General features: G+C 37.5%; 1 protein-coding gene across 2 annotated transcripts in view; it reads right to left on the bottom strand.

Annotated features, from left to right (window-relative positions):
• Positions 1–11,473, bottom strand: part of Manba (mannosidase beta) — a 96,114-nt gene extending 84,641 nt beyond the window's left edge. For both annotated transcript variants that reach the window (XM_078021869.1, XM_078021870.1), the window contains exon 1: positions 11,161–11,473. In XM_078021869.1, the coding sequence (XP_077877995.1) occupies positions 11,161–11,337 (177 nt within the window). In that variant the 5' untranslated portion in view covers positions 11,338–11,473. The remainder of the gene's footprint in view (positions 1–11,160) is intronic.
• Between the last annotated feature and the right edge of the window lie 1,550 nt (positions 11,474–13,023).

The following is a 13,023-nucleotide window of genomic DNA, read 5'->3' as shown; positions in this document are numbered from 1 at the left end:
AAGTCTGACATACATTCACATATAACTAGCTCAAATAAAGAAAGAATTTATAACCATTCCATCTTCTAGGATAATTTGACAAAAATAATAAGCAAATAAATATTAAGAAAACAAGCAAAACTAAGCAATGTATTAATTAAGATACACAGATATTTGGTAAAACCTTAATTTGTAAAAAGTAAAGAAATAATAATTCAGAATAGTAATATACAGCTTGTATATTTTTAACCCCCTCCCATTATACTGGGGATTGAATGCTCTACCACTGAGCTACATTACATCCCCAAGTTTTTTTTTTTGTTGTTGTTTGTTTGTTTTTTTACTTTGAGACAGGGTTTTGCTAAGTTGCTGAGGGTCTCATTAAGTTGCTCAGGCTAGCCTTGAACTTGTGATCCTCCTGCCTCAGCCTCCCAAATTGCTGGGATTACAGGCATGCACTATTGTGTCTGGCTTAGCTTTGATCTTAAAAGCCCCAAAATGTCCATATGGTATAAAAACTTGGTCCACAGCATGGCACTATTGGAAGGTGGTGGACCCTTTAAGAGGGAGCCTAGTGGGAAGTCTTCTGGTCATTGTGGGTGTGCCCTTGAAGGGGATGGAGGGGAGCTCATCTGCATTTCTCCTTCCTCTTTTTGGCTTCTCACGCATGAGGTGAGTTGATGTGCTCTACCATGCACTGTCACCATGATGTGCACCACAGGCCCAAAACAACAGGACCAATTGTTCATGAAATGACATCTGCAAAACTGAAAGCCCAAACAAACCTTTTTTCTTTATAAGTTGATTAACTCAGGTACTTTTTATAGTGATGAAAAGCTGACTAACATAGTGGATACCTTTGAGAGAGCAGGCAATGAGACTGGGGAGAGGCAAATAACTGCAATGTATCAGTGACATTCAGGCTTGTAAGTTGGATATTAGGTACATACTATTCATATCATAAACACATGGCTGGAGATATAATTCAGAAGTACAGTGCTTGTCTAACATGTGCAAGACCCTTGTTCAATCCCCAGTACTGAAAAAAAAAAAAGGATAAACCTGTGTGCATATAAATTTCCATGAACTACTTAAGTACTATTATAATAAAAAATAAAGAAAGAAAATGCTAGGGTTGGAGTTGTAGCTCAGTGGTAGAGTGCTTACCTAGCATTCATGAAGCCCTAGGTGCATTCCACAGCATCACAAAAAGAGAGAGAGAGAAAGAGAAAAAGAGAGAGAGAGAGAGAGAGAGAGAGAAAGAGAGAGAGAGAGAGAGAAAGGAAGGAGGAGCTAAACTCTCCAAATATTGGTTATTGTTAGATACGATCTTCAGCTATGATTCTTACTTCAAAAGGTGTGTAGGTACAGTCCACCAGTTAGTGGAAACATTTTGTTCAGCCTGAACATTATTCTTTTTCTAAAATCCTTATCTTCATAAATACTGCTTCCATCTAACACCACTCTGAGTAAAAAGGAATTGCAATTTAAGGGGGCTCCTTATTTTTCTGACCAGAGAGACTACAATGTAACAAGGAAAAACAAGACAATTTGCTAAGCCCACTGCTAAGTGCCAAGCATCATGAAAGGGACCTTAAAGAGACACAGGTAAGTAACTAGAAGCTAGAACTCACAAAAGTCTAGAAATAAATGCTGGGAAGGATTCTTTTTTTTTTAATTGGGAATTTTTATTAGACATTTGATATACTTTTTAAAAATTAATTAATTTTTTATTTATTTTACAGGTAAATAGATGGACTTGAAGAACATCATCCTAAGTAAGGTAAGCCAATCCCCAAAACCAAAGGCCAAATGTTTTCTCTGATAAGTAAAAGGGACGTGGGGCGGAAAAGGAAGAATGGAGGAACTTTGGATTGGGCAGAGGGCAGGGAAGGAAGGGGAGGGGTTGGGGTAGGGGAAAGATAGTAGAAGGATTCTTAACCAATAGGAGGGTAAGAACAGGAGACCATACTTGCTCAGGGAGTGAGTTGGACAGTTGAAGAGTTCCACAGGGATGGTTGCTGCCTCTGAAATGAAGAGGTGATGGGTGGAAGAGGCAGTGAGATGGTCATTTTTTAATGCATTTGTGCCCCAACTCAACCCGGGTACTTGTGGACCTTGTGAAGCTCATAAAGCACCAGATCCTGAATGGAAGTAGTAACTGTACCTACATGCCTCACAGATGACTACAAAGATGATAAGAGATAATTTTGAAAAGTGCTTAGAATCATTCTTGGCTCCCAGTGAGCACTCAATAATGAGAGCTGTCGTTGCTATTGTATGTACTGATCTGAAATGATTTCTAAGATGTATCAAATCAAAAGTCAATATAAAATACAGATATACAATGCCATTATTTGTGGAGGGAAACAGATAAGTCTATAGATGATATATGTCATATGTTTATCCAGAAGAATACATAAGATACTGATTATTTCTCTGGAAGGAACTGATGAACTAGAAGGCAGTGATATAAGTCTTGCTGTCATTAAATATCCTACTTTTAAAAGTTTTTACCATTTATATGCTCTATTTATTTCAAAAAGTCATTAAAATTAACTGACTTATTTTTTGGAAAAAAACAATGTTAAGGTGATAGCAGTAGAAATGACTGGGATAAAATGGTTATAAAATGTTGTAGGTGGTAAGGTGATGTAGGTGGGACCACAAAATCTAGTACCTGATAATATGAGAAGAAATAAAAATAAAAATAAATGGCACCAAGATTCTGGGTCTAGTTCACTAAGAAAATACTCATGCTTTTATTAGAGATAGGTACAGTAAGAGAAATTTAAGATTGAGATCACTTCACTTCACTTCTGTCTTCCTAGAAACTGATATTATGAATTTATAACTATTTCTGTTTAAATTTAGCATAATATTGCATGCAGTCATTAGCTAATTTATCTCCACAATGTCACACATGGTTTAAGCAGTCAAACTTTTAGAAGAAAACATATGGATCATTAAATGAGTCCTTTTCCTAGACAATTTTGAGATCATTTCCCATCATAAAATGATCAAAGAGATTCAGATATATTTAGTTTCATATACCATGAAGACATTCAGGTGAAAATGGAGCAGAATTTCTCACTGGAAACCAGGAGAGAAGAGTGACAGAAGCAATATGTGGATTAATCCTCAGGCAATAGTTGCATTTACTAAAAATTTTAGCAAATGGGATGCTTTGGGTGGCAAATTTTGAACAATAGTATATTGTGTTTTGTCACAATTTTCATTTGGGCATTTTAAAATTAAAACAATGATTGTTTTCTTAGCTAACTATTTTTTATTTGATCTTTTTGGATATACATGACAGTAGAGTATATTTAAATTATTCTAATTAGGATCCCATTTTTTTTTTTGGTACTGGGGATTGATCTCAGGGGCACTCAACCACTGAAGCACTTCCCTAGCCCTGTTTTGTATTTTACTTATTAGAAACAGGGTCTCACTAAGTTGCTTAGCACTTCACTTTTGCTGAGGCTGGCTTTGAACTCACAAAGCCTCTGGAGCCACTGGGATTACAGGCTGTGCCACCATGCCCAGCTAGGATCCCATTCTTGTGGTTGTACATGTGGAGTTTCATTGTTGATGTATTCATATATGAACATAGGAAAATTATGTCCAGTTCATCCTACTGTCTTTCCTGTTCCCATCCCTCCTCCCTTTCCTTCATTCCCCTTTGTCAAATCCACTGAACTACTATTCTTCCTTGGCCCCCAGCCTTACTGGGTGGCTATTTACTCTTTCTGCTAATAGGCACCATGATAGGTGAAAAGAAATATGGGTTTGAATCACTGCTCCATCATTTATTAAATGGATGATCTTGGGCAATAACTTCTCTTGTGAGGCTTTGTGTATCCTTCCCACGGGGTTATTGTGGAAATTACAAGAACAATTGTACTGAAAGAGCCCAGAAAAGTGTATCAAACATGTAAGACATCAAATAAATATTACATGAAAATGAATTTTGTAGCCTATGTTGATTATATACACTTACATGTGATAAAGACCAACAAGTATCCCACCTAAAAATTCTACCTTAGATGGTCCTTTGATTCTCAGTGTTGAGTCAAATTAAGTCAATCTTCCCATTGTCCAAACATACCCTGTGTGGCATCAAATGTGTAAGTATATGACCAGGTTTAAGAATCAGATTTAAAAAAAACTTTTTAAAATAAAATATGAGGGCTTAAAGACCTCATAATTCTGTCTTCCCAGAAACTGATATTATGAATTTATAACTATTTCTGTTTAAATTTAGCATAATATTGCATACAGTCATTAGCTAATTTATCTCCACAATGTCACACATGGTTTAAGCAGTCAAACTTTTAGAAGAAAACATATGGATCATTAAATGAGCCCTTTTCCTAAACAATTTTGAGATAATTTCTCATCATAAAATGATCAAATAAAGACATTCCATTTGTAGTGCCTAAGACCTATGTGGATGGTTAGTCTGATACCTAGGAAAGTATCTTCTGTTTTCAGAATGAATTTATGTTTAGTCATTTTGGACCATAATTATGAGCCTTCCTACTATGAAACACATCAAAATATTCCATAGGTGAAAATGGTATTGTAATTATGTTTTTAATAAGAAAGTCCTTACCTTTAAAAAGCCAAGCCAAAATATTTGTGGATGGAATAACATGTCTGAAAGTCCTTCAAAATAATAAGTAGTAGTGTAGTGGGTGGGGGAAGAAACAAAATTAGCCATAAATTGATAATTGTTGAAGCCAGGTAACAGATAAAGGGAAGTTCACTTTGCTATTTCTATTTTAGCATCTCTTTGAAATTTACCGTAAGTTTAAAAAATATTCACATGGAATGCTAGGTTCCGTGACACACACCTGTAATCCCAGTGGCTTGGGAGGCTGAGACAAGGAGGATCGTGAGTTCAAAGCCAGCCTCAGCAATGGCAAGGTGCTTAGCAACTCAGGGAGCTCCTGCCCATAAATAAAATACAAAATAAGGCTGGGATGTGGCTCAGTGATTGAGTGCCCCTGAGTTCAATCCCCAGTATCAAAAAAAAAAAAAAAAAAGGTGCACTTTGTGATTTGTTTCACTTCCTTCAAATATAATTAATATAATTAATTTAAACATATATATATATACTCAAATGGAAATTGCTTCTTTGCAACTTAAAAGAATATAAAAATGTACATTAATCCACTCTTAGGTACATGTTATTAGAATGTATTTATGAATGATAACCTGCAGATTAAGGCCTCTCAGCAGAATGATTAAAACTATTAATCACATGTGTTGCTCTTATGATATGATATTATGGCTTATATTTTATATATTTGTCTGTTTAAAAATGTCCTTCTTTAGTCATTTTTCCAAATTACATGAGAAGAATATATGGTAATAGTAAGCTTTAGAGAAAAAATATCTGGTACCCATCCCTTTTTAACATGTGTATACTTATAAATTTATGATATATTTTCTTCTATTTTTTAAGTGTATATATTTGAGGAAAGTACATCTTTATAATGGGGCCCAGGTGGTTACTGAAAACTCTTTTGGATTTATATTTATAAACACAGACACAGAAAGATATTCATCATATATTTTAAATGAAAAAAAAACAGCTTACAAAACCATCTTAGACACTTTCTTCATTTTTCTATTATTGTATATACTTACAGAATATCTGGGAAAATAAACTATAAATATTTTATAATGGTTATTTTTGTTTTACAATATACTTTTCTTCTTCTTCTTCTTTATATTTTATTTATTTATTTATTTATTTTTTATACTGGGAATTAAACCCAGGGGCACTTAACCACTGAGTTACATTCCCAGCTCTTTTTATCTTTTTATTTTGAGACAGGGTCTCAGTTGCTAGGGTATTACTAAGTTGCTGAAGCTGGCTTTGAACATGTGATCCTTCTGCATCATCCAATCAAGCCACTGGGAACGACATTAATTTTTTGCATAGTAAAGATTAAACGTTTATAATTCTTTTTAAAAAATTAAAGGAGAAGGAATAAGAAAATTATATCAGTGTATGAGAATTTGGTACATAATAAAATTAACACTTTAGTGAATAAAAGATAAATTGTTCAAATCATGGGATATGAACAACTTATTAACCATTTAAAAAATCAATATATCAGATTTTTATATAGAGAAGAAAAACCATACAAATAAGCATACTATCTTTTATGGTTTGTATGTGATTTGTTTTCCAAAGGTTCCTGTGTGTAAGTTTGGATGTTGGGAGGTGGTGGGTCCTTTAAGAGATGGGGCCTGGTGGGAGGTTCTTATTGGCCCCTGCCCTTATGCTCTCCCCGCTCACACAGGCTGCCCTGTGATGCCATCTGCAGTGATGTAACATAGCCAACAGGACTTCTGCAGAGCTAGCAAATGCTGTTTGGACTTCAGCCTCCAAAACTGTTAGCTAAATAAACACTTTTTTTTTCTGTATTAAGTACCCAGTCTCAGTTCTTCTTTATAATAATGGAAAATTGACTAATACACTGACCAAAGTAACAATCAAAAAAGAATAAAATTAAAATATTTCTATAGGGCTGGGGCTGTAGTTCAGTAGCAGAATGCTTGCCTAGCCCATGTGAGGCACTAGGTTTGATCCTTAGAGCACTACAAATAAAATAAAAGCATTCTATCCATATATAACTACAAATTTTTTAAAATACATCTATATAAAACTTAGAAACAACTACATGAAAAATACATCATTAATAAATGGGAAATCTTTGAAAATACGTAACATGTAAAAAGATCTTAAAGTTTGTATTTAAAAAGATGATAAACAAAGAACATGAATAACCCCCAAATGACTAGCAAACATAGTCAATAAACACATCAAAAGTATTTAACCTCACTAAAAGGTAAATTGGGTTTTGTTGTTGTTCCTAATTAGTTACATGTGATAGTAGAATGCATTTTGACACATCATATATAAACGGAGTTATCACTTCTCATTCTTCTGGTTGTACATGATGTGGAGTTACACTGGTCATGTACTCATGTATGCACATAGGTTAATGTCCCATTCATTCTACAATCATTCTTACCAACCATACTCCCTCCCCTCCTTTCACTCCCCTGGGCCTAATCCAAAGTACCTAATCCAAAGTACCTCTTCCCTAGCCCCACCCCTTTATTGTGAATTGGCATCCGCACATCAGAAAAAACAGGTAAACTGGTTTTGTTGTTACTGTTTCTTTTAACTAATATTCAAAGCTAGCACCTAAAATAAGCAATCTGATAAAATGATTATGGAAGTGTACCATTAGATTTGTTTTATGATGAACAACTTAGAAGAGCATACAAAAACTTTAAAACTGCATTCTCTTTGAATTAGCTATTCTTTTTCTAAATATTTGTCTAGAAAAATAAGGATATATACTAAAATTTAGTTTAAAGGATAGTTCCCTATAAACAGAAAAAGATGGAGTCAGCTCTAATCATCCAATAATAAGTGACGGATTACAGATGAAGGTAAATGAGTACAGTGGAAGAAAAGAGTCATTAAGCATGGTTTGTAGAAATATGCTTACTAAAATATAAGAGTATCACAAAATACTAAATATAAAAAGTTGGTAAACCATATGTTTAAATACTTATAAATGTGTAGGTATAGAAAAGTTCTGAATAGATATATTATCTTTTTTAAGCAACATTCTCTCACTCTCTCTTAGTTTTGATGCCTTTATTTATATGCAGTGCTGAGAATCGAACCCAGTGCCTCATATATGCTAAGCAAGTGCTTTACCACTGAGCCACAACCTTAGCCCAATAATAATATTTATTAATTCAGATTATGAACTTATTATCTCCAATTGACACTGAATAACATGGACATAATATCTTTTTAAATTTTAATAGTGGTTATCTCTGGAAGTCAGGTTTACAACTTTTCTTATTATTATTTATATCTTCCAGTTTGGGCACACTAAAAATACCTTTTAAGAAAGAATATTTTCAAAATTTATACAAGTGAGAAATTGCACAGGAAAGCTGAGAACATTCCTAACAAAAGAGTGCCCTTATCTATGCACTTCTCATATTATATAGCAATTTGTTAGGTTTCTGCCTCACTAAATTCTCACAAAATAGAAACTCGAGTCTTGTTCATTTCCTTGCTATTTCTAATGCCTATTATTGCATGACATAATAGGCCAAATAAATAATAGGGAGTGCAATCTCTCCAAGATACCTGTTGGGCTCAGAAAACCATACCCCAAAATAGAACTAAGTTCTATCTGACCTTTAACATCTACTCTCACCCCTCAAACCTCAACTCTCCCCCCATCTCTCCTCCTCTTTGCCTCCCAAAGTGCAGGAAGGGGCTTTTTCTAAAGTTCCCCTGTGCCATCCTTAAATAACAGGGGATAGTAAAACACCATGTCACTGACTGGCCCTTTCTATTCCTAACTATATAGCCAAGTCAAGGAAACTAAGAAAGAGAGTCTGAAAGAAATGTCCAGATACGTATTATCTATTTTTTTTTATAGTGTTAGGGATTGAATCCAGGGCCTGGTGCATGTGAGGCAAGCCCTCTTCCACTGAGTCCCATCCCCAGATAACACATTTTCTTGAAGGACACTGACTCTCATGTATGCTGGGAATTAGGACAAAGTTAATGTTATCTGTAGAGAGCTGCCTTTCTTGAAGGCACACCAAGTTCCTTGGGATGTTGCTAATACAAAAGGACAAAGCAAGCTAAGGTGATGCTTCTTCTGTAACCTAAACTATAAAACTCTCTTCCTGCAATAACAGAACAGATCAGAGCATTGTGGAGAGGGAAGTGCTTGTCCAGGAAGCTGGCCCTAGATGAAGCATCCTGAGGTATAGAGGCGCATAGCTTTCTGGGGAGGTGTAGGAGGCACTGCATGGAGCAGAGGTATACCTGTCTAGCCCATTGCAACTGGAATTCCTGGTGAAACACCTGTCTATCCTATTGCCACTGGTGAATATCTGGCTGTCCAGCCTATCACCACTGGACTTCCCTTGTAAACATTTCTCAATAAATACTATAAGTCATATCCCACCTCCAGGTGTCCTCCTTGGTTTCTTGGCTTCTATCTCATTTGCCTAGCTGGTGGTAAACATTACATTCCCCTATCTACCTAAAAGCTGGATCCCCCAAAAGATTAACTAGAAAGAAAAAAAGGCTAGAATTGACACCATATTCAAAGCCCAAGCAAACTTCCCACTGGATTACTGTTTGTTATTTGGGCCTATTTATCTCCCCTAAAATCATTTACTCTTTCTTTAAAATGGCCTTACATCCTTCACTTCCCTCTCCCCTGTGAAGTGGGTATTTAAGCTTCAACCATCTGACCCTCCTTTGAATTTCCTATTTTGTGTGGTTCCTTTATTCTTGCATTTTCAAATTCATATGCCTTTTCTCCTATTAATCTGCCTATTGTCAATCTATTTTGTACAATCAAATTATTGAATCCCCAGGGAGTGGAAAGAAAGTTCCTTTTATACCTCCACACCTAAGGTTGAGCGTTTATCAGGAAACCCAAACAATCACCTATGAAACAGGCCAAGTTGGTCACAATGCCTCTCAGTAATGAAAATTTCATTTAGCCAGCAGCTTAGATTAAAAAAAAAAATTCTGAAGTTTTCCTTGACTCCTCTTTTCTCTCTCTTCTTACATCCAATCCATCAACAAATCCAAGTGAGCAATTCCTGTCTGTTCTACAGTCAAGTTGGGCTCTCGAATTTTTCACTGGTTTAAGTCTACTACTAAAACAAAGCAAACAGAGACCCTGCAGACAAACATAGGCATTCTCAAAGCAGGTGTAATTAAGCCATAGGTACCAAGGTCAGCTATGGTCCATGTCACAGTACTTTATTAACTAAAAATAAAGTACTTACACTGGAGAATGATTTCCCTAAGAACATTCTGGACAGTCTCATTATTACAACATTCACTTCCTTTCTGAAATACACCTGAAGCAGATGAGTACTAACAAGTACCAGATCATACATTTTACCCTGTCATTGAAGTAAACTTATAATGATACTATACTCCTAATGACCCGAAAAGGCATGATTTAAAAAAAAAAAAAACACCTTGGTAAGCAAAATAGAGTATAGAATCTAGACTATGAAGTTGGGTCCAACTTGAATTAGAATTCCATTTCTGTCAACTTCATTGATGTGTGATCCTGGGCCTGTCCTCTAATTTCTTCTAAGATAGGTAACTCCATATCATCCATAAAACCCAGGTAAGAACACCTACTTACTAAAGTTGTTCTAAGGATTAGGACGTGGGTGGCAACTATAATAGCATCAAGTACATGGTGCCCTGAGCAAAGACAAAATGTGAGAAAACAGTAAGAAGCAATTGAACAACAAGCTGTGGAAGATGAATATCTGTTTGCAAACCCAGATGCCCAGGCTGCCAAATAGAAAACATCTCTCCAAGGAGTCTAACAGAGTTAGCTGGAGAATCTATTATTCGATGGGGACCTACACACGTGCAGCACACATGCACGCACACATACACCCTACATGCCTGCCACATTCCCTCATAGAACAGTCATCTTAAAATTTACTTTAGGCTTTAAGGCTAGGGGTGTAGCTCAGCTGGAGATGCATCCTTAGCATGTGCAAGGGCTCTAGTACCACCAGCCCCCATCCAAAATAATTAGAATTTATACTAGCACTGACAAACCCAGTTTTATTTTTGTAGGTCTCATTCTCCTCAACCTATGCGCTGTTATCAATCCCAAATCTGACTTTCTGTAGCCTAAAAGCAAAAATGAAAACCTGAGACATTACTTGATAAACTCTTAGTTAACTAAAGGCTATTGTCCCCTGCAGCACCCAGGTTGTTTGAATAGACATCTCCCACCTTAAGCCTGTCAGTGACATGTCCTTTGTATAGCGCTTCTGTGGAAACTCTGGCAATAAGTAAACCTCGAATAGAAATATTGTTTTCTCAATCTAAACTTCATCTTTCCTGAGTTGCTGATCTCCCAGCTTGGGTCGGTCAGTCTCCAACTAGACTGTACCCCACTGCCCGGGTATCCCCGACCCGCGTCCCGCCTCCCAGACCACAAGATGCAAAGAGGAAGTTATGTGCCAAACCGACGAGAACGGCCAGGCTCGGGGGCTGCAGGCGGTCCCGGGCCCCTCGAACCACTCGGGGAAGTCGGGCGCAGGTTCTGCACACTGTACCTGGATAAAGCCCTGCTGGAACAAGGTGCTGTGCACGCAGCCGGGGACCGTCCCCAACAGATCCAGCGAGCCGTTCCCGTTGCGGATCCTCCAGCTTCCTCCTAAGCTGTAGCTGAGCGCCCCGGAAGTAGAGCCCGCCCCGCACAGCGCGAGCAGCAGGAGCAGGTGGAGGCGCATCTCGGCTGCTGGAGACCCGGGACCATGAAGGTCGGATTCTTAGCTTCAGGGAAGACGCGGCGAAGCCACCTGTCAGTCTTGCTGAAATACCCAGGCTTTAGCCGTCCCACCCCGGGCCTCCGGCCCCGCCCCCAGGGCCCCGGCCCCGCCCCCAGGGCACCAGGCCCCGCCCCCAGGATCCGGCCCCGCCCCAGGTCAGCGGGGCGCTCTGTGCCTCAGGCCAGGGATGCAGAGGCCCGGACCGCTGAGCTGAAACCCAGGCTTCGTAGGAGCGGGAACTTCGGCCTTCGTTAACGGTTCTACATAGGGGGATCTCTGCGGCTTGCGTCCTCCTTTAGAGTGTCTTCCCGCTTCCCCGGTATGTGTGGCGGAAGGCAAGAATGTTGTACGATAATTGAGACACACACATCCCTTGGAACAAAGTGGCACAAAGTCTATGGGAGATCAGGGATGGACAATATGTGGAGACCGCATGTAGAGAGGAGCCTCACATCTACAAAGGACAGAAAAAGGAGACTTCCCACCACTTCCTTTCCCCATAATGTGCACAGACCTTTGTCCACGCTTCAGGGGATTGTCTGGCAGTAGACAATCCCACCTCCTGCAGCTTGTCCCTTGGGTCTCAGAGCATATACCCCACTCTAAAGAGTGAACAAGTGCTAACAGTATATCATTTGTAAGGTAGTTTTTGAGGACTTGAGAAAATGTGTCTGTTGCACATAGCATAGGGCCTGATGCAGAAAAGCACAGCATGTTGGGTATTTTTTGTTTGTTTGTTTGTTTCCTCCAAATTTACTTTATATAATCAGATGGATATAAATTAATGAACAAAAATTTAAGCAAGATACATTTAACATTTAACAGAACCCGATAATCTAATTTCTTCCAATTTTTCTCAAATTCATTTGCGTGTTTCCATCATGGTGCTCATAAGGAAATCAAACAACATATGGTTACTACAGTTGAATGTCAAATTAACTATTTATGACATACTAAATTCTTCTATAATACAATTATGAAGAATCTTTAAGGAACTTATGTTTTGTATGTAGAAAAGTGTTAGAGTCAAACATTCAACTCAACAAAAATAAGAAACATTTCTGATTCCTCTGTTAGGTGTAGACTGCTTCTCCTTTTGCTAATGAATGTTTTTTAGCTGTAATATCACTGAGCTGAACAAATAAATCACCTTGAGTACATAAGGAAAAATAAACACATGCTAAATGGATAAACATTACTACTACATCTTTACTAGACCATCTCTACCTCTAACACTTCAGAAGCTTAGAGATTTAGAGTATTCTTACATTAACTGCAAGAAAAATTAAAGGAGAAATTCCTTTTTTGAGATCACAACTATGAAGTCATGTGGTTATAAAATTCTGCATTTGTGTGCAAAACATGAATCACATTTACCTTTATTCTCCCTACTTAGTCTTGTCAATCACCTAGCAGGACTTAACAGATACCTTTCAAAGAAACATAGACTGAGATGTGTTTATATAACTTCAATAACCTCATCACTATAGTAATGAGAGATGCAGTATCCTTTTGCTATGGTTCAAGACAACAGGGAAGGAGAGATCACAAGAAAGAGAAATCAAAATTATTACAACTGAGAAACTACTTCTCATTAAGTTTTACCATGGTGCCACTTTCATTTTTACATAAGCATTATTAGTGGCC

Source organism: Ictidomys tridecemlineatus, chromosome 9 (assembly GCF_052094955.1).
Source record: "Ictidomys tridecemlineatus isolate mIctTri1 chromosome 9, mIctTri1.hap1, whole genome shotgun sequence".
NCBI lineage: Eukaryota > Metazoa > Chordata > Mammalia > Rodentia > Sciuridae > Ictidomys > Ictidomys tridecemlineatus.
This window is presented reverse-complemented; position numbering and strand designations above follow the sequence as displayed.